Source organism: Peromyscus californicus, unplaced genomic scaffold (genome assembly GCF_007827085.1).
Source record: "Peromyscus californicus insignis strain IS unplaced genomic scaffold, ASM782708v3 Scaffold_4__1_contigs__length_199733344, whole genome shotgun sequence".
Taxonomy (NCBI): domain Eukaryota; kingdom Metazoa; phylum Chordata; class Mammalia; order Rodentia; family Cricetidae; genus Peromyscus; species Peromyscus californicus.
In genome coordinates this window covers 14,237,458-14,258,983 of record NW_026294562.1, presented here as the reverse complement: position 1 = coordinate 14,258,983, position 21,526 = coordinate 14,237,458, and the positions used below count along the sequence as shown (strand labels likewise).

Below are 21,526 nucleotides of genomic sequence, written 5' to 3'. Positions count from 1 at the left end.
TTGATTCCTTTGAAATCCACGTTGGGGCTTAAATGTCCAATCATGTGGGTGAGGGCCACCAAATGCTTTCTCTGTGTGTCTAAAGCAAGAAGTACTTTCTGGGGCTTGACTTGGTATTTACTCTTTCTCTTGCCCCTTTACGGTCTTCCATATCTGGGGCAGCGTTTGGGAGGGGCTGGATTATCCTAGCTCCAGCCCCAGGGGTCCCAGTTCATTTCCTCTCTGCCTCACCAGAGCGCTGTCGACTGTTGGGAAACTCAATTTGGGTCTGGAGCGAGCGCAGCTCCATCTGGAGTCAGCAGCAGCAGCAGAGAGCCACAAGGCGGCGACTGTGAGCTTTCGGGTACTGCATAGACACCTGGAGATTGATGTCTGGGGATGGCACCAGAAGCTTGGGGAGAGGTAAACCTTTAAGACTTGGACCCTTGGGCTGGGGGAGAGGCGTGATGGGACTGCTCTCTCTGTACAGGAGTAACCGGGCCTTGGCCTGTTAACTAGAGGAAAGAAGACAGACTTGGACCACTCCGCTGCACAAAACTGTGTGTGCAAGTGTCCTCTCTGGAACTTGAGAGGCTCAGTACACAGACTCTTCCCGGAATGTCCGTGAGGTTAGCAAGCCCTAACCAGATTCTCCATCTTCTCACCCCTGCCCCTCCCTGCAGGAAGCTGTGCCCCAGGGCCAGTCCCCGAGGGTGTGATCCGCATCTACAGCATGAGGTTCTGCCCCTACTCGCACAGGACACGCCTGGTTCTCAAGGCCAAAGGCATCAGGTGAGAAACCGAGGCCAAGTGTTCCCTGAGCATGTTGTTCACCCCTCATCTCCAGGGAGAGATATTTAAAGTCTTGGGCTCCTAGAGGGACTCCTCTTCTCTTTCTTCTGAGGCTGAGTGACTCCAAGGACTGATTTTGTGTAGGCTTTCCTGAAATAGTGAGTTCTTTTCCAAATCAGATTTTTATGAACTTTCAGACAAGGCAGAGTAAACTGAATGAACTGGGCCCCACCCCCCACTGTTTAGGAAGGGCACAACCAAGCTCACTGAGGCCTCCTGACTGCACTGATGTAGGCCTACCCATGCCCCAAGCAGCGTGGATTAACTGTTCTATTTCATCATGGTGCTTAGCTATGTCCAATGTTTCCCAATTCATTCTGTCTTTCTACCACCTCTTCACCAACCATAAACAGAGAGAGAGAGAGAGAGAGAGAGAGGAGAGAGAGGAGAGAGAGGAGAGAGAGGAGAGAGAGAGAGAGAAGGGTCTGCCTCATTGGAGGACCAGAAGAGCCTGGCACTCAGGAGGTATTCAGAAAGTGTTTGTTGGGGATGTAGCTGAGTTAGTAGGAGTCTCAGCATGCACGAGACACTGGTTCACATGCCCAGTTACCACTTGAAACCAATTGTGGAGGAACATCCTGTGATCTCAGAACGTGGGGGTCCAGGCAGGGGGATCAGAAGTTCAAGAGCACTCTTGCTTACATATCAAGTTCCAGGTCAGCCTTGGCCACATAAGACCCTGTCTCACACACAAAGACTCAAGTGTCACTCCAGCCTCTGGAGTGACAGGGCTTGGAAAGTCCATCGTAGGAGTTGGCGTCAGAGTTTCAGTTCATGTCAATGAATAGGGAGACCAATATGGAGATATTTTAAATAAAATTATGTTAACTCTGTACAGATGCATAGATATAACATATTTCCAGATTATTCCCGCTGGCTCAAATCTATTTAGCCCTATGGTTACCTGTTCTTTTTGTTTGCTTTTAGAAAAAACAGAGCAATACAATGTGTTGCTCATTTGGGGGCAAACTGACAGCTTAGGAAATGATACAGATATTTCTGGGGTTTTGTTGTTTGTTTTGAAACAGGGTCTTATGTAGCTCAGGCTGACCACACACTCATGTGTCTGAGGATGACCTTGAACTTTTGATCCTTCTGACTTTCCCTCCAGAGTGTTGGAATTACAGCATTGTGTCACCATGCCTGGCTTGTGTGATGCTGGGGATGGAACCCAGGGCTTCCTGTAGCTGGGCAAGCATGTTACCAACAAACTATACTACATGCCCAGACCCAGAACTGCTTTCGGAGTGGAGTTTCTCAACCTTAGCACCACTGACCGGCATCTGGGGCCAGACGATTCTTTGCTGGGGAGAGGAAAGGGGGTTGTCTTGTGCACCCCAGGTTGTCTGCCACTATCCCTACCTTTACCCATTAGGATTGTACCCCACTCCGAGGGTGAAAACCAAAGTGTCCCTAGATATCGATATTCATTCCTTGCATGTGGGAGAGGTAAAATAATCTTGTTAGAGCCATTGCTTTGAAGAACATAACCATTTGTTTCCTTTAATCTTTTGAAACATGTGTTTGTGCCTCTGGTAACTTCCTGGTTTTGAACCTCCAGTAATAATGAGAAGGGGAGGGTTGAAGAGTGATTGCATGCTAATTAATTAATGTACTAGATACACATGGTCACTGTTTTGATCATCACAATGATACTGAGAGATGGGTACAGGTATTACCTCCTAATAGTATGGACACTGAGCACAGAGAGGGGAAGGAATTGACTAAGATTTCAACTTGAGCATACAGCTTGATGTGGGGTTTGTGATCTTAACTGTTAACGTTCACCAGTGTCTGTTATGACCTGTAAATAGCACATATTTTTGTGGTTGTTAATGTTTTGGTTTTGAGACAGGGTCTCACTGTGTAGCCCATGTGTTCTCTAACTTAACAATCCTCCTGCCTCTGTCTCCTGGGTCCTGGGATTCCAGACCTGAGCCACCATGTCCTGTTGGGTTTGTGTTTCCAGCTCTCAGTGCTGTGGCTGAGTACGTATGGAGTCAGTCAGCCTGGCTCCCTCTTTGCCTCAGCTGCTTCTTAGTAGGTGACGTCGGGCCTGAGATTCGATCACAGGAAAAGAGAAGCCACAGAGCAACCCACACCTCCGCAGGAATGAACACAAACATGTTACATATTTTACACAAAATGCTCGCGTTAAACAGCTCTAAACACAAATGTTACAGCCGTGTTGGCGAGGCAAGCGTCTTCCTTACACTTCTCTTTTCTAGCCTGACTTTCTTTTCCTTTTGTATTTTGTTTGTTTGTTTGTTTGTTTTTAAGGCATGAAGTTGTCAACATTAACCTGAAAAGCAAGCCTGACTGGTACTATACAAAACATCCTTTCGGCCAGATTCCTGTCTTGGAGAATAGCCAGTCTCAACTTGTCTATGAATCTGTCATCGCTTGTGAGTACCTAGATGATGTCTACCCAGGAAGGAAGCTGTTTCCATACGACCCTTACGAGCGAGCTCGCCAGAAGATGCTACTGGAGCTGTTCTCTAAGGTACACACAGTTATGAAGAGCCTCATAGACTTGATTTTACTTCGTGTCCCCGACTTCAGTCCATTCTCAAATCAGTCGTGACACAGTTTCATTTTAACCCTGAAGAGTAGCTCCCGGGGGATCCGAGTCAGGTGTGACCACTGACGTTCATAGTGGACGGCAGGAATGTATGTGGCTAGAAATGGGAGTGTTGAAACAGCCGGAACTACGATTCCTTTCGCAGGAACATTTATTTCTCAAGCTCCAGGTACAAAATATCGGAGTGACGGTCTGCGTGGAGGAAGGTTGCCTTCCCAGCGGGGCGAGAGTGACAGCACTCTAGGAAGCGGGACTAGTGGGACAGTCGTTGACAATGGAGAAAAGGTGACAGAAATGACAGTTTCCTCTGAAAAGAAAGAGGAACGACCGACTCAGTGAGGGCCAAGGAGACGGACGGCTCAGCGTCAAGTGCTTGGCGCACAAGCATGCGGGCCTGATTTGGGAGCCGCGACATCACAGAAAAGGCCGGCATGGCAGTGCCTTCCTGTCATCCCCGTGCTGGGAGGGGGACACAGGAGGATCCCAGGGACTTAGTGGCCAGCTAGTCCACCTGGGTCTGCAAACCCCGAGTTCACTGAGAAAGTCTATCTCGAAAAGTGAGCCGCCAAGCCCGATGACCCAAGTCTGATTCCCCTGGACTCATGTGGTGGAAGCCGAGAGTTGTCCTCAGACCTCCACAGGCATTTGGTGGCACTCAAGCATTTGTGCCGCATGTGTGTGCGTATGTGTGTGAACATGCACCCCCCCCACACACACAGAGGAACACAAACATGCACGCACACATACATGCATGTGCACATACAAAAAAGTTCATGTACACAACTTAATGCTATTAATAACATTAATTATGTTATTAATCAATGACATATATTGAACATTCCGGATGTTCCAAAACTTCCGTAACTATTGATTCCCTCCCTGGACTGCCCTGGGAGGGTGTATTGTTACTGGAATCATTTTTCAGATAGGAACACTGAGGCTTAAAGAGGTTAAGTGCCCCCGCTAAGAGTGTACAGCATAGCCGGGCGGTGGTGGCGCACGCCTTTAATCCCAGCACTCGGGAGGCAGAGCCAGGCGGATCTCTGTGAGTTCGAGGCCAGCCTGGACTACCAAGTGAGTTCCAGGAAAGGCGCAAAGCTACACAGAGAAACCCTGTCTCGAAAAACCAAAAAAAAAAAAAAAAAAGAGTGTACAGCATGGGATTAGCTGATCAAGCAGGGGGCATTGAGAACCCTTCTAAAGCCCTTGGCTTGAACAGCTGCTGTGAGAAGTGGTCCTTGGAAGCATAGAGATACCCCAGAGCCTCTCACCAAGGACGGGGACATCTGCAGATGGCCAAGTCCTCCTGTGCTGGAGTTGGGAAGCTTCACTGGGCTTCAGAGTGGGGGCGGTTTTCACCAACAGCTCCACTAAGAACCTGTGTCCTCTGCCTAGGTCCCACACTTAACCAAGGAATGTCTGGTAGCGCTGAGATGCGGGAAAGAGTGTGCGGATCTGAAGGCTGCCCTGCGTCAGGAGTTCTGCAACCTGGAAGAGGTACGAAGGAGCGCCTTTCGTCAGAGGCGGTGAACTAAGCTCTGTGTGGTGTCTCTAACCTAGACACCCTGTCAGGGTCCACTTGCAGACTTCGTGCCAAGCTTTGATGCGGTACCTTTCTAGCCACCTGACTGTAACCTGTGGATACTTGCCTCCCTGACCTGATTTGGAGTCCCTTTTGAAGAGTTGTCAAGGATGAGCGATGAGTGTGTCCTTTCCTGGCGTTGTGGCATTCTCTGAGATTCTCTGTGTGGTTTCTGCCGACGAGGCTGAGGTCTTGGTTAGCGGCTGTGCGGGACCTAACTGCTGAAGTGTCTAAGGATGGTTTACTCTCTCACGTTACAAAGCCAGAGGGAGGGAGTCCGGGGCTGTTTCTGTGCTTCCTCAGAAGTTGGCAGGGACTGAGGCTCATCCTTCTCTTTTGTCACATTTAGTGCAAGGTTTTCATCCTTAAAAACAAGATGGCTGCTGGGTCTTCTGGCATCACCTTCTGCCCAGGCTCTAGCAAAGAGAATGGAAGAGAAAAGCGGTGAATGACTGGACCTTCTTACAGGACTCACCCAGAAATCCAGTGACTGCTTCCACCTCAGGGGCCAGAATTTAGGCGTCAGGTCGTGACTCCAGCAGAGGAGGCTGGAGGATTTACCCTTAAGTTGAGATAGCCAGAATAAAGTCAGTTTTGTGCATTTTAGAAATGGAAGGTGGGTGTGGATGGACGAGGAGTAGTCTTTGCTGGTAGTCTGCTGTACCAGGACAGTAACGGAGCTTCCTACCACCCACCACACCCTGAGTGTACACTGTGGGCCTTCGACGTTCTTTACATTTGGTCTAGAAACCAATGAATTCTTTTTATGGGTGAAGTTGCTCCTCTGTTGACAGCCAGAAAACTATCTTTAACCCTTTAAGAGAAGGCTAGCTATTAATATTCTTCCATTGGACTTTATCGACTAGGAAGAGATTAAATTCATACACACTCTTCTTTCCTGTCTTGGAGTTGTACAGTTGCTGTGTTTTTGGAAGATGAATGGTAAGAAATATTAACTTATTGGTGAAATTATTAAGGCCACTCCACGTAGTTAAAAGGGAGGTTTATTTAGTGGCGTAACTTACAAATGAAGGGATAGGTAGGTCGCAGGGTCTGGGAAGGATGTAGCACAGTCTGGCGGTGTTCTCTGGAGAACTCTGCTCAGTCCACCTCTAGCGTCCAGGGTCCGGGAACCAAGAGAGGCAGCACATCCGGACCTTGGGTCTTCAGGGTCCTCTCTTGGCCCTGCCTTGTAGGCATGATAGTTACCGAAGCTTCAATGGGGGTTGGAACTTCCAGACCAAAGCTGGAATGGCTACTACATTAACTTTTATCCTGAGGCCTGAGGCTGCCACGTCCCCACAGAGGCAGTAGATGGTGGGATCATGATTTTAGGTGTGGCTTTGCTGGATTCCAGAGCCTTGTGCAAGAGGAATCCTGGGGGATGGTTCCAGGGCTGCTTCACCTACACCAACAGTGTGTTTAACCACAGCATTGAAGAAGGCATCTGATAAGAGATTCTTTGCCCAGGAAGGGGCAACACTGCTTTACAAGAAGCCGTCGAAAGCTTTCGGAATAGAGAGTTGTTATTGTCTCTGTTTGGTGGTGGTGGTTTTCATTTGTTTTTTATTTTTGAGACAGGGTCTCACTATGTAGCCCTTGAACTCATGGAGATCTACCTGTTTGCCTTCCAAGTGCTGGAATTGAAAGTGTGTGTGCCATCACACCCAGCTAATCACACACACACCCCCTCTCTCTCTGTCATCTGAACCAATCTCATCCTGTCTGGTTCCTTTCTCATGATCCATGAATACTGGGTCAGATTACGGAGCTGAAAACGAAACCCTGAATCCAGGGATCATTGAAAATACATCTTGGTTGTTCTTGCTGCTCTCTGTGTGGATCTGTGAAGTCAGGATGCCAGGCATGGCTCTTCTCTTCAGCTGGGCTCTCTCTCAGGCCAATCAAGCCGGTGTTCTGTGCCACACATTATGATGTGGTGCTTTGTGCACACTGTCTTCCTCTTGGCAGCATCCTGCGCAGGCCACCAGTACTCTAGTACTTTGCAGATCAGAAAGGCTGTAAGCTAACTACGAATGCAAACATGAAGATATCCAGAAGCTCAGTGAGGGAAATGGAGACAACTGTTAAGCTCATTTTGAAGCAAGTTTGTAGAGTGCTCAACTGGAGACAGGCGGAAGAGAGAGCTGGTGTGTGTGTGTGTGGGGGGGGGGGGGCAGAGAAGAAGGGTACCACAGCCAGAAGCCTTCCCCCTGGCCAAGGAGTTTCCCTTTGATCCCGAAGTCGATGTGAAGTAACTGCCCACTCCAGGCAGGGGAGTGAAGGTTCCTTCCTGCTCTGCTCACTAGTGGAGAGGGGACTGGACTGGAGAGGTGTCAAGCGACTAAGACAAGATGGACTTTGGTGGAGGGACTGGTGAGGTTGGTTTCCAAGTTTGTGCCAAGGAAACACAAGCTGCTGGGACTTGGAGAGAAGATCTAGTTTGTCGTGTCGTGGTGTACAGGACAGAGATGTGGAGACAGAGCTCAGGAGAGTGCTATGCACTAGACCTTGAGCATAGTTTTCTTTTCTTTTCTTTTCTTTTTTCTTTTTTTTTTTTTTTTTTTTTTGAGGTGAGGATTGAACCCAGGACCTTGCGCTTGCTAGGCAAACACTCTACCACCGAGCTGAATCCCCAACCCGGGCATAGTTTTCTTAGCTAGCAGCAGTGTTAACAGAAAATATTGGAATGTATAGGCAGCAGGGTGGTGATGAATATGTCACAACACTCCCTGAAAAAAAATAAGTAAAAAACAAGCAAAAACAAAACCCTGATTTGTAACATTTGCCAATTTCAGTGGCGGAACATCCTCCCAGCAAGGCTGGTTTTATTTGTTTGTTTATTTGTTTTTTGTTTTTTGTTTGTCTGTTTGTTTTGTTTTGTTTTTTAGAGACAGGGTTTCTCTGTGTAGTTTTGGTGCCTGTCCTGGATCTCACTCTGTAGACCAGGCTGGCCTCGAACTCACAGAGATCCACTTGGCTCTGCCTCCTGGGTACTGGGATTAAAGGTGCTAGGCACAAGGCTGGTTTTTAAGGTACAGTCTCTGAACCCGGTTGGGAAGAGGTGTGGCCAGCTCCAGTGCTGAACAACACTTCTCGCTTTGTCTTTAGTCAGGGCCTCGAAGCCTTGGCTCTGGTAGCTGTCACTCATGCCATGTAAGGACCACTGAATGTTCGGCTTTGTTCCAGTGGGTTTGGGTGGGAGTTTGTCCCACAGTGTTTGGAAGAACATTAGCTGCAACATGCATGATATCAGAACCTGAAACAGCCAGTGGATGTGAACTATGAGAGCCATTCCTCCAAATATTAATGTACAGACTCTAGGGCCTAGAGTACAGAGTCTAGGAGATCCTAGTGAAATTAAAACTTCCCATAATAATCTGAAAGAAATGCCCCCTTAATTCACACCAACGTCTTCCTCCTGTTGGTTTTGTTTCGTTTTGCTTGTTGGTGTTTGAGACAGGGTCTCACCGTGTAGCTTTGGCTGTCACGGAACTTAACATATACACCAGGCTGTCCTTGAACTCAGAGAAATCTGTCTGCCTTTGCCTCCTGCATGCGAGGATTAAAGGCATGGCTCACCATCTCCTTCGTGTTGGTTTTACAAGCAGGATTTTGTGTGGGTTGAAAAGCTATTGAACACACATGGTCTTTCTGAGGGACAAGTAAGTTGACATTCTGTGTGTGTGTGTGTGTGTGTGTGTGTGTGTGTGTGTGTGTGTGTGTGTTTTCATGTATGGGATTTGGGTGGGCTGTGGATCACCATACACTTCAAGTGGGTTTTACAAGCAGGATTTTGTGGGGGCTGAAAAGCTGTTGAACACACATGATCTTTCTGAGGGACAAATAAGCCCATATTCTCTCCATCTCTGTCTCTCTGTCTCTGTCTCTCTCTTTTCACCTATGGGGGTTTGGGTGGGCTTATGCCACAGTGGATCCATGGAGGTCAGAGGACATCTCAGGCGTTGGTCCTTGCCTTCCACCTCATTTGAAACAGAGCCCGTCTTTTGTTATTCACTGCTTTATACACCGCGTCACCACAGGAGCACTGCTGTTCCTGACACACGCTCCCCAGCTTTGCAAGGTCCTGAGATTGGAACTCAGGTTCTCCTGTGCACACCCACTGAGCCATCCCCCCAGCCCAGGGCCAAGACTTCAATGCAGTATCTGTCATATTGTAGGGCAGCAAGGAAATCAGCTTGAATTTTGTGACCCTAAGCTCCAGGTGATATTTTTCTTTTAAGACACGACCCGTATGATCTTTTGATTTCTTTAAAAAGTCCAGTTTCCTGGGTGTGTTGGTATGGGCCTATAATTCTTCATGTAGATGATAAAAGTAAGAAGGTCATAAGTTTGAGGCTACCCTGAGCTATGTAGTGAGATTCTGTCTCAGAAAATAGAAATACTAAACTTTTAAAAATATTAAAAATTCACTTAAGATTGAACACTCTTATAATATAAATAAAACCTGCTGCTTTGATTATCAAGTCAACAGCCGGCCCTCCTGCCTGCCTGTTTTGAACACTGGCAAGCATTTTATACAATTGGGATGCTATGGTCTAGGCACACTTCAAACCTGCCTCAGAGCAAATGTCCTAGCTTTTTTTTTTTTAAATCATTTCTCTAAGAAGTGTCCCCTTTTCAGTTTTATTTTGTGTGATATTGACTTTCCCACTTCAGCATCACACTGGAGCCAGGCTCTGTGTTTCTTGACTTTGTGGATTCTGGCATGGCAGGACCTATCAGGGGGTCTTCTGCTACCGGTGACTTACTCAAACCGTTTTCATGGTATTACTTGTCAACTCTAGTCCAGTGTAGTTCAGTAGCTTTCTAGATTGGCCAGATTTTTTCTGGTGTTTTTTGGTTTTCCCTCATAGTCTGTGATCTTACCGTTAGGTGTTGGCTCTGAGTTCTGGTTTTGCCTGGTTCCTTTCCAGCCGTTAGCAGATTTGATGGAACGAGACACAGTGCCCAGGGAAGGGGGACCCGAAGTCTTCATCTTCCCATGGCCAGAAGGGACTTTATGGTTCAGCTTCCTGATGGTTATTGGTCTGCTTTGTATTCCCATCGCTTGCATTCCCGTGCAGAGTTTCCCACATGGCCTAGTCACACGCCTTGTGTGCAGTTTGTCTGAGGGGTGGATGTATCTGCTTACATAGTGCGTGTACCATTCAGGAGCTCCTGAGGTTTATTGAGTTTAAATTTCACCCAGAATCTTTACTTCTTTTTCCCTCCTCCCCCCTCCTATCTTTCCTACATTTTTTTCAGACAGCATCTCACTGTATAGCCCAGGCTCTCTGTCCCCCTGCCTCAGCTTTTCCAGTTCTGGCATTAAAGGCCTGTTCTGCCATACTCAGCCATAATGTCAGTGTTTAATTTGCATTTTCATCTTTACAAACAAAAAGACATTTTTTGCCCATTTGTTTGTGCTGCTTGGTTAAGTTTACTGTCTTGTAAAAATTGTTCAAGGATGCTGTCCATCTCTGCTCTAAGATCATACTAGCCTTCCTTGTTAATTTGTACAGTTCCATTTAAAGAGTTTCTTGAATTTAAAGATTATTTGACTATTTTTAAAACACATTTTTGTTTTCTTTTGTTTTAACTTTTGATCCAACTTGTCTCTCGTTCATATGGAAGTATAGCATTTTTACGGGAGTATTTCCTGTGGAGCTTTCTCCCATTGCTTTCAGGCACAGGACAGCCCTCTACCTCCTCAGAGATGCGGAGGGTATTCACTGGTGTTTGCATCCACCATCTATTGTTTTACAAGAATTTGGTAACTTTTACAAAATATATTTTGAATAAAAGCATTCAGCCCATTCAGAGGATTGCAGCCGAGGATTTTCAGAGTATCTCATCGATCCTCAGATCTGGGCAGCTGTATTTTGCGTCTTCATAGAATAACTTGATCCTAATTAGCGGGCAGGCGGGGGACGGGGAGGTCCTGCCGGAGTCCCACTTCTCAGCTTCTTCCTAGTGGAGTGCTGGGTGGTTCTTTTCATAGGAACCTTTCACTGCGTTGTGAGTTGAGTCTTGGCTGTCCAGTCTCTGTGACGTGGCAAGGGCCTGAAATTTAAATCTTGAAACCTCCTCTTATTTTCTTCCGAACTCAAAAGATCTCTGTTCTGGAGCCAAGTGCTTTGCTGTGGCCTCTGGACACGGGCTTGATTCTACTGCTTCTGTCCTAGACGGTGCCTTTGTGCCTTTGCAGGAATGTGTGTGTGTATGTGTGTGTGTGTGTGTGTGTGTGTGTGTGTGTGTGTGTGTGACTTCAACTCTCAGAATTCTTCCCCTCCTCCACCAAGCACAGTGTGTCCAGTGGGAGACACAGCACTACTTGAGGACTGGAGACCAAGGATTTCCTGGTGATGGACTAAGTGATGGCAGGGTAAAGCCAAGATCCTGTACTGGACTTTTTGGAATATTTGGTCTAAAGAAGTCTGGGATTAGCTTTTTAAAATCTCTCTTCTGTTACCAAAATTGGGGTGGTATGTGGCCCCAAACAGTATGTGGCCAAAGAAGTAAGTTCCCTCAGTTCTGTAACACTTCTTTCTCAAAAGCTTTTAAAGATTTTTTTTTCCCTCTTTTACTTAAGAGAGGGAGCCCTGGCCACTGAACCACACCACCGATGACCACCAGGGGGAGCCCCACACATTTCTCCCACTTGAGTTCGTTGCTGGTATTCCTCCTTTACCTGTCTAGGGGGAGCCCGAGAGCTCCCTAGCAGGAGGTAAAGGGCTTCTCTGGTTCCTGGATGGAAATAAGGCATCTTCCCTTCCTCTGCTACTCCTTATCACTCCTCTAGTCTTCCTTTTCAGTGACTTGGGAAAAGAGAACAAATTTTGTATTACTATTTTAAATTTTTTTTACTTATTTATATTTTTATTTATCACTGTGTATATGTATAAAGTGTGTGTGTGCGTGTGTGTGTTTTGTGTGTGTGTGTGTGTGTGTGTGTGTGTGTGTGTGTGTGTGTGTGTGTGTGAAAGCAGGCATATGTGGAGGTCAGAGGGCAGCCTCTGGCGTTCATTCTCACCTCCACCTTGTTTGAGGCAAGGGTCTCTTTTGGTTTTCCTCTGCATAGTCAGGTTGTCTTCTCATGAGCTTCCCAGGATTCCTCAGTTTCAGCCTCATATCTGCAAGGAGTGCAGGGATTACGGAGGTCGTGTTACTCTCTCTGGCTTTAACTATTTTTTTTTTAACCTGTTTTTAGGATTTGAACATGTGTTCTCACACTTGCATGGCATGCACATTTATCCACTGATCCATGTCTCCAACCTCAGAACATTTTAAAGTAGATTCTTTTGAATGCTGCAAACACCAAATGCCCCTTTGCAGGATCACAGTGTCTGGGATTCTCGGAGTAGAGTAACATTGTGTGTCTGAAAGGTACCAGATTTTCGTAGAAGGGAGCAGCCCTGTTGAAGTTCCCAGACAGCAGCAATCTCCAGGGAGGTCTGGCCAGGGTGCCCTGTGTCACCTGGAGGCAACTGGAATCCATGGTGAGGGGATGAGTGACAAGGAGCAGCTTAGGAGGAAAGGCTTGTTTGGGCTTATGATTTAAGGGTGCTGTCAATCATGGCAGGCGGGGCATGGGGGCCCAAGCAGTTTGCAGTTGTAGACGCAAACACGCAAGGCTGCTTGTTCACATCTGTGGATCAGAACGCAGTGACGAGGCAGGAAGTGAGACCAGACTATTAAGGGGTGGTCCTCAGCTGCTCCGAATGTCAGGGCAGTTTAGAACCTTCTGCTTTCCTCTCTTCTCCTCTGTCTTAGTTACTCTTCTGTTGCTGTGATAAAACACCATGACCGAGGCAACTTGGAAGGGTTTCCTTGGTGCTTGCAGTCCAGAGGGTTGGGAGTCCATGGCCATCATGATGGCGAGCATGGTAACAGGCAGGCGGGCACGGCTCTGGAGCAGCAGCTGGGATCCCGCTCACGTCTCAGTCCACAAACGGGAAGCAGAGAGAGCTAACTGGAAGTGGCTGGAGGTTTTTGAGGTCTCAAGGCCCACCCCGGTGACTCATCTCCAGCAAGACAACACCTCCTAGTCACTCCTAAACAGTTCTACCATCCCGGGGACCAAGTATTCAGACACGAGCCCATGGGGGCCATTCTCACTCAAAGGACCACACCCTCTAAGACAGGCCTTACTAGCACATGACTGAAACAGGCAGCGGAGTCACTCCTCACTGCTCAGACACTGTTGACTCAGGACATTCTGTTGGCTTCTTGAAGCCTCCTAATGTTTCTTCCAGACGTTCAGGACAATGATCAGGGACCCTTTATGCCACCCTGGGGAATATGAAGACTTAAAGTGTGGGGCCATGAGGTTTCCTTTCCCTTCTGAGAAGGGGAGGCAGATAGGGGAACTCATCGATCCTTGGTCAGGATGATGTTCTTCCCGTGGAGCCTTCAGGGCCTAGACTGTTCACGCTTGCTCTCGACTCCTCACCATACCCTGAGGTGCTCTGAGGTGGCCACAGATATCACCATCCCCTTACAGACGGGAGCACTGTGGCTGCTGGGAGAAAGGTTGTCCTGGGTCCCATGTTGCGTCAGAGGTAAAGCTCAGCACGCTGAGCAGATCTTTGAGAGCAAAGCCCTGACCATACCACGGCTAAGAGAGCCAGCACATTTGGAGTGTGCCTGGGTGTGCTTTGGGTGTCACTTCTGCTCAGTGATGTCCACCTTGAGTTTTTTGAAATAGGGTCCCTCACTGGCTTGGGGATTGATGAATGGGTTAGCTCTCTGTCAGGGACTCTGGAGGATCTACCTGCTTCCACCTCCTCAACACTACTGGGAACACATGTGTGCACCACCAGGCCAGCCTTTTCTACACGGCTTCTGAGGACCAGATTTAGCTCATTAAGCTTGTGTGGCAAGCCCTTCACCCACTGTGCCATCCCCCAGCCCTGAATTTACAGTTGGACTCTTTGTAAAGTTCTGCACCTCAGCAGGGCCTCCAAATCTAGGATGGAAATATCAGCACAGCTCCTTTCCACAACTCCCTTGGCCCAGCAGTCTCCACTGGCAGCAAGAGACAAGTGTTGAGCTGGTTGTAAGCTGTGTAGGTCCATGTGAGCCATTGACTTAGCCGGGAGCTTGGCCTCTGGCTGTTCTCTTTGGGAAAACGTGGTTCAGCAGTAACATCCTTTGCTTGGGAAAGCTGTAGGCGCTTTCTTGTGCTCTCTGGCTATGGTCTGTCCAAAGTGTTTTCCTTATAGTCCACCTATATGGGTTGGTTTATCCCACTTGAGAAGGAAATTTTTGTATTTTGTTGTAGAGTGTTGATGATGTTGAGTAGCATGAAGTTTGAGGAATTTGAATACAAGAAGAAAGACAATGGGATGCAAGGGAACCCACTGAACAGCATTCATCTGTCCAGCCTTAGCTCTGAATCCATTGAGAAGGCAAAAGAACGACCATTGGAGAGTGCAGCATCCCCTTTAGTATAAAGAGGATGTGAGAGATGAGGTCACAACTCCAGCAAGTGGGGTTGCTACTGCTGCTTCTTAGCAAATGGCTCAGACTTTTCATGTCCCTGGGGAATGGGCAATGCTGGCCTAAAGCACAGCTTCCCAGCTCAAAGCTGAGATGATCTGAGACAGCCTAGGACTTGGAAGAGCCTGTCCCAGGCTGGGGGAAGGGCTGGGCCATCTCTGCCCGGGTTGCTCCATCCTAACTCCAGTCAAATGAGCCAGCCATGTTGTTCGTTCAGTGTTGAAGGGAGGCAGGGAACAGGATGTGGCCAAGACTGTGGCCCTAAAGGAGCTAGGGCAACACTGGCAGAGGGAGGAAGCGGTCTCTTGAAAATAGAACACTGACAAGCTAGCTCTCCTTCCTTGTAATTAAGTGTCGTTTTTATTTAGCATCTGTAAACATGTCAGCAAATGTGTAAATTAACTGGCTATTGTTCTGTGTATATTTCTAGATTCTTGAATATCAGAACACTACATTCTTTGGTGGAGACCGTATATCCATGATTGATTACCTCTTCTGGCCCTGGTTTGAGCGGCTGGATGTATATGGACTAGCTGAGTAAGACATTTGACTATGTGACCGCAAATTCACTGAGTGTCAATTGTTGAGATGCTCTGGGTACCACTAACTCCCCCGTGGACTGTCTCAGGGTTTGTGAAACAAAAATCAGGGCTGGAAGCCACTCATGCATGCTTCCTTGTCCAAACGCGCCTGTGTTCTTCCCCCACTGAGTACAGGCTCATGTGTTACCTACATCTCTGTGGAAAAGACTCTGTGCAAAAGCCTCCCTGGTGCTTCAGAGTCTGCTCTCTCCTGTGTATTCACACAGGCGAAATCATCCCTAGCGCCTCCCGTGGCCGCACACCTGGCCCTACGGAGTCACAGCACATGCCACACACCTGAGTCCCATCCAACATCTCCCAAATAGGAATGACCTTTAAAATCCAGAAGGTTCCAAAATCAATACGTGCAATCTTCATGTAAACAAATGGCAACCACACATCACGGAAGTATCACACTCCCGTGTTTAAAGTGTGGCAGGGCTATTTAAAGCTTGGTTACCTCGAAGCTCAGAGGTGACAACAGATGCATGAACTGCTGCCCACTCAGACCTCTGCCAGCCACATTAGGCATGCTGGACACTTCTAGTATTTGAAAAGTAGTATTCTTCCAATCAGACATAAGGTGACCGGATATTTAGATATGCAGATAAGTTATAAAAACTCATCTCCCAGATTGTCCTGGCTCCCATCCACCAGCTCTCTTACCTTAGCTTATCATCTTGCAGACCCTAGACCCGACTTTCCCTGTGCATCTTTGAAAAGGCCTGTATTTCAAGGTTTCCTGATTACTTTATTTATTGCAAAGTGTTTGGGAAGCTGCTCTCCTTTTCAAAACCCTAAAAGTAAAATCTGCAAATGGCCCAAGACTGTTAGCTTGAGAGGGTATTGGTCAGTCAGTCAGCAATGAATGGAAGACACTTGATCCCCCTGCCTCAGTTCATCAGCATTTTATCACCTTCACAGAAGCCATTGTATCAATGTCAACAGTAGGACACACAGTTCCAAGAAAGACTTTTTTCTTGGCAAAGATCAGGCTTCCTGGATAGTAACTAAGCTTACCATATTCCCAAAGAAACCCATAGTTTTGTTTCAGTCCAGTGTATAAAGTGCTAAACGCCTCTTTGCCAATGCTTCCCCTCTGCTGTCTTGCAGCTGCGTGAATCACACCCCGATGCTTCGGATCTGGATCGCCACCATGAAGCAGGACCCCGCAGTCTGTGCCCTGCTCATCGATAAGAATGTTTTCCTAGGCTTCCTGAATCTCTATTTTCAGAACAACCCTTGTGCCTTTGATTTTGGGCTGTGTTACCCAGCCATTCGGTAACTGTTACATTGCCCGGGGTTCTCAGAGTATCTGATTCTGCATCATGGGTTGTCTTGGGGGGTCAGTGCATTTTTTTGAGGTCTTTAATAAATGTGGAAATGTAAAATATAGACTAATCATCCCGTGTCTGGCCCCTGTAGCCTGTAACTTCTAATGATTCTCTGAAGCGGAAGTGCATTTGGGAGCTAGAGTGACTCCAGGCTCCTTGGCCTTTGGAATGCTCCAAAAGCCTCTCTGGTGAGAAGGAACCCTGAGAAGAAGGAGGAAGAGGAGAAGGAAGAGGAGGAAGAAGGATGGGAAGAAGAGGAGGAGAGGGGGACAGAAGAAATCAACCCCACATACTCTATGTTGAAATATCATTCTTTTAGCAGAGAAACACGCTGCCCACATGGAAAGGCATGCATATCATTTCTGTTCAAACTTTGGCCATGGGCCTGGGAGACACCCAAGGGTCTTGTGACTGGAAAGAATTCTAAAGCAGGAAATGAAACATCCATTTATCACTCTGGACTAACTACGTCAGAATCTCACTGGTGTTACTGGAGCTCAGGATGTCTCTCAAAATGTTTTATTAACCAACATCCTGTCTCCAAAACACCCTCCCCTCTCATCCCAGTCACAGGCCAAGGTCACTTCTGGATATGCGTCACACACTCAGTTGGTTCCAACAGATGCCTCTGGTTGCTTGTTGGGTACCAAATCCTGGACCATGGGGAGGGGACGATAACACCGATGAAGACACGGACCCTGCCCCATGGACCATATCTCCGCATCATCTTGGCCCAGGGTTTAGCTGTGGCATGCTGGCCTTGCCTTGCAGTGACAGTTTGGCTTGGCTTCCATATAGCCCTCCATCAACTTGACCAGGCAGTGCCATGCCACCAAAGATTGAGCAGGCAGTAAACTGCGGAGGGCGGCTGGTCTGCCAGCGGGTGCCTTCAGCAGGGATCTGCTGTCACCTTCCCTGAGGAGGATTGACACTGTCCCATGCTGTTGGATGCCAGCGCATCCTCATCAGCCTGCGATCATTTTGGCTTTGTTCTCACTTCATAGTCTTCCAGCACCCCAACCGTGCCCAGAGGCCAGGCGACAGCAAGTGTGATGTTTTGACTTCTCCATGCCCCGGCTTTGGACTCTGTCCAGATCAGCCCCCCTCTCTCTCTCCTGGCATCTCAGCTGGCTCTGCCATCTGCTGGCTGTGGGCTTATTTTGCACCATATAAATAGTTACGAGGTGCTACTCCATGCCAGTTGCACATAGGCAGACCTCTTTGGTAAGGTGATCAGGGCCTGCCAGAAAAGGCACCATGTGACAGGCAGTGTGTGGTACCATCTGCTCCGGATGTGGTGCCCCGTTGCCATGGTACCCAAGCTACTGTAGAGTAGAGTCTGTGAATCACTATTTCCTGGGATCTATGCTTGGAAAGAGGGAATCATTCCTGCGATCTCCACTAGGACTGCAGGAACTGATGAATTCTGCAGGTGTTTAGAGAGGCTCCAGCTTATGGCTGAACTGTTGTTGGTACATAGAACATGCCACACTTCTGAGTTAGAAAGGTGGAGGTATACTCTTGAGGCTTCACACAGTAACTTATAAAGATTGAAGAGCCTGGAAACATGGGCTGGAGAAAAATGCTCATGGGGGGTGAGGTTGCAGGCTGATGGTCCTCAGCCTCATCTGGGGTTCGAATGCCCTTTGGGTATATGTGACTTCTGCAGGCTGCCAGAGTCCCGGTTGCATTCACAACCTTGAACTTATTCCTTCTTGTTTCTTTTTGCTATTATTTTTCTTCCTTAAAAATTTTGAATTGTTTGTTGAATTCAAAAAAATTGAATGTTTTGCCTGCATTCATGTATGTGCACCATGTTCATGCCTGGTACCTGAGGAGGAGGTCAGAAGAGGGTATAAGAGCCCCTGGAACTGAGTTACGTGGCTGTGAGCCACCGTGTGGTGCTGGGAATCAAACCCGGGTCCTCTGGAAGAGACCAAATGATCTTAACCGCTGAGCTATCTCCCCCACCCCTCTGGCTTCTTGATGTCACCTTCCTGACTCATACAGGAGATGGAGTCACCAATCTCTGGCTGAAACTAGGAGGACAGAGCCTGAGGAATATGAGACAAATCAATCAATTTCATGAACACAAGGAGTTTTTATGGGGGTTGGGGAAGAAAAAATATGTTGAAAATTAATTATGGCTAGGGTGACGGCTCGGTAAAGTGTTTGCCACACAACTGTGAGGGCTGAATTTGGATGCCTAGCACTCATGTGAGGAGCTGGACATGGGGGCACATGCCTGTAATCCCAGCACTGGGGAGGCACAGGAGGATCCCGGAGCTTGCTATCCAAGCTCGTCTAGTTAGATCTGTGTGCCTGAGGAGCAATGGGAGACTTTGTCTCAAGAAATAAGCTTGAGAGCCTGGAGAGATGATGGCTCAGTGCTTAAGAACACTAGAGGACCCTGGTTCCATTCCCAGCACCCACATGGTGGCTCACAGCCATCTGTAATTCCAGTTCCAAGGATCTGGCCCTCTTCCAATGACATGGCACACATACGGTACACAGACATACATGCAGGCAACACACACACACACACACACACACACACACACACACACACACACACACACACACACAATGATTGTTTACATGTGTAGAACAATAGAGGAAGATACCTAATGCTGGCCTCTGGCCTCCATGTGCACACATGTGTACATGCATACCCCACACTCACACAAATAAATGCAATAATGTGAAAAAAAGGAAGTCTTGTATGTTCTCCTCCAGAGAACCATTTTTAACACTGGTTGTCTTGCTGGGAGCATTTTAAACCTTGAGACTTAAGTTGCAAGAGCCCTATCTCCAAAAGCATTTGAAGTACGCTGTGGTTGTAGATGATGCTCACATCAGAACTCATAAGCAGAGAATGCTGGGCAGCGTTCCCACCTGGGGAGGTTGTGAACTGGAGTGTCGTCTAGACTGAGTCCAGTTACGTCATAGCTGGATTCCGCGGCAGAGGGTGCGTGTAGCTGAGCCTGCGGTGATGGTAGCTGTGGGTATGATGACAAAATGTTATTTGAAATTCTTTCTGGGTCGCAAATTCTCTGATCTCAGCCAATAGACGTGGCTGTGAATGTTAAAGGGAGTTTAATCTAGAGTACACTTTCCTTTTCCAATGCCAGGCCTGCTGTATACCATAGTGCCTCGAAGCTTTGCTCTCAGTGGGGGATGGTCTCTCCCTTGATAATTCGCCTTCAGGTCTCCCAGGGTGCGTACACCCTTCATTATTGCACAGCTTCCTCCCTCTCTCTCCTCCTCTCTCTGTTTCTGTCTCTGTCTGTCTGTCTCTGTCTCTCACACACACATACACACACACACACACACACAGACACACAGACACACACACACGCACACACACACACGCACACACACTTACAGCTCACAGTCTCCCTTGTAGCAGGTTGACTTTTAACTCTTTTCTTATCCACTGAAAAGTAATTCATTTGCTTTTAGAAAGTCTTGTTGAGTGTTTTGAAGTTAATAAGCAGGTTTTTTTTTTGTTTTGTTTTTTTTTTTTAAGAGAAACCCAGAGAGAAGGACATGGATTATTCATGATGAGTTCAGCCAATGCGGCCACTAGGGGTCTGGTAGAAAGTGGCTTCTAACTTTGGATCCTTCCACCCTTGCTCCTGAGTGCTGGGGTTATAGGTTGTGTGCCAGCAGGCCACCATGCCCAGCATGGCTATCTTGATGGAGAGGGACTGGGATGCTCCATGTTGACCATGCTACATGTCTGCTTTTTATTGGCTTGTTTGTTGAAGTCTCCATCACTACAGATAATGAGCCGCAAGCGGTTTCCCATGACTTGCCTCCAGCCCCTTCCTCCCAGCATTGCCAATGGAACACAGAAGGACCCCAGACCTGTACCACTGACTGTGGTCAGGACAGCTACATGTGTGTGTCATGGAAGAACTATGGAGTGCTCGACTGTGTCAAGCCCTCCCCACCGTGACCACAACTGCTTTGGACAGCAATGGTCCTTAGCCAACTTTGCCATTAGCAGCCAGCTTCCCCCTTAAGCAACCATCATCTCCCGACCTGGATCAGGCAGTAAAGGCCTGTCCTGGATCTGAGGACAAGGCAACAGAGGTCAGAGGTCAGAGGTGTGTTGAGTCTGAAGAAACCCTGAGCAAAATCAGCCTCTTAACCTCTCAGATGAGGTGGAGAGTGGGAAGATGAATGTCTGGTTACAGCTTTGATAAGTCCGGCTTACTATGGGTTTATATTTGTGGGCATGGATGTTCCTCAAAGTGTCCTTCCCTCCCTTCCTCCCTCCACCACCCCTCTCTCTCCCGTTGCCTCTCCCTCTCTGTCTCTGTCTCTGTCTCTGTCTCTCTCTCTCTCTCTCTCACACACACACATACACACACACACACACACACACACACACACACACACTCCTAGACATTTTGGCTACACGAAGCAAGTAACAAGATGAATAATGGTGGGTGCACACCTTTAATCCCAGCACTTAGGAGGCAGAGACAGGCGCATCTCTGTAAGTTTGAGGCCAGACTGGTCTACAGAGCGAGTTCTGGGACAGCCAAGGGTACACAGAGAAACCCTGTCTCAAAAAACAAAAATAAACAACAAACAGACGGATAATGAAGAGCCGCATAGATGGTGAAGGCAGGGGGTATTTAAGTTTTTTTTCTCTTGAAACGGATGGTGATTGGCATTCACTTGCTGAACAGAAAGGCATTTTGTGAGATGTTGTTTCATCTGAGGTTCTGTTCCTGATGGTCTGAAAGCAACATTGAGGTGGGGTGGGGGTACTCTTAGATGTCCCTGGTGCAGTGGTAGGAGAGGATGCTTGGCCTGAAGCCAGGGGAAGAGGTCACTGGGGCTCTCTGAGGAAGCTCTGTAGGAAGTCTTCACCTAAAACCAGCTCCCCAGTGTGGAAGAATGAAGTTGCTTACTGAGCACTTAAGGCATGTCAGGACTTCACCTACAATACCTATTCTTCAAAGCCTTGCAAGATGAGTAATTCCCCCATCTTACAGATGGGCAAGCTGAGGCTTGAGGTCCTGTGATTTGTCCAGATGTCCTAGAGCTGGTAGTGGGCAGAGCTAGGGTTTGCACAAGCGCCCTTAACCTCTGAGGG

The 21,526-nt window shown here is 47.8% G+C and overlaps 1 protein-coding gene across 1 annotated transcript; it reads left to right on the top strand.

The window, feature by feature from the left end:
• LOC128094596 (glutathione S-transferase omega-2) lies at positions 1-16,432 on the top strand. The gene is made up of 6 exons (XM_052713052.1): positions 1-402; positions 663-771; positions 3,112-3,334; positions 4,808-4,909; positions 14,929-15,035; positions 16,193-16,432. The coding sequence occupies exons 1-6, from the start codon at positions 369-371 to the stop codon at positions 16,362-16,364; spliced, it is 747 nt and encodes a 248-aa protein (XP_052569012.1). The 5' UTR covers positions 1-368; the 3' UTR covers positions 16,365-16,432.
• Positions 16,433-21,526: the final 5,094 nt, after the last annotated feature.

Excerpts from the sequence above, each read along its gene's own strand:
- LOC128094596 (XM_052713052.1), top strand. The coding sequence starts at position 369 with ATGTCTGGGGATGGCACCAGAAGCTTGGGGAGAG. Across the intron at positions 3,335-4,807 it reads TACTGGAGCTGTTCTCTAAG|GTCCCACACTTAACCAAGGA; the intron begins GTACACACAGTT and ends TCCTCTGCCTAG. Across the intron at positions 4,910-14,928 it reads AGTTCTGCAACCTGGAAGAG|ATTCTTGAATATCAGAACAC; the intron begins GTACGAAGGAGC and ends GTATATTTCTAG.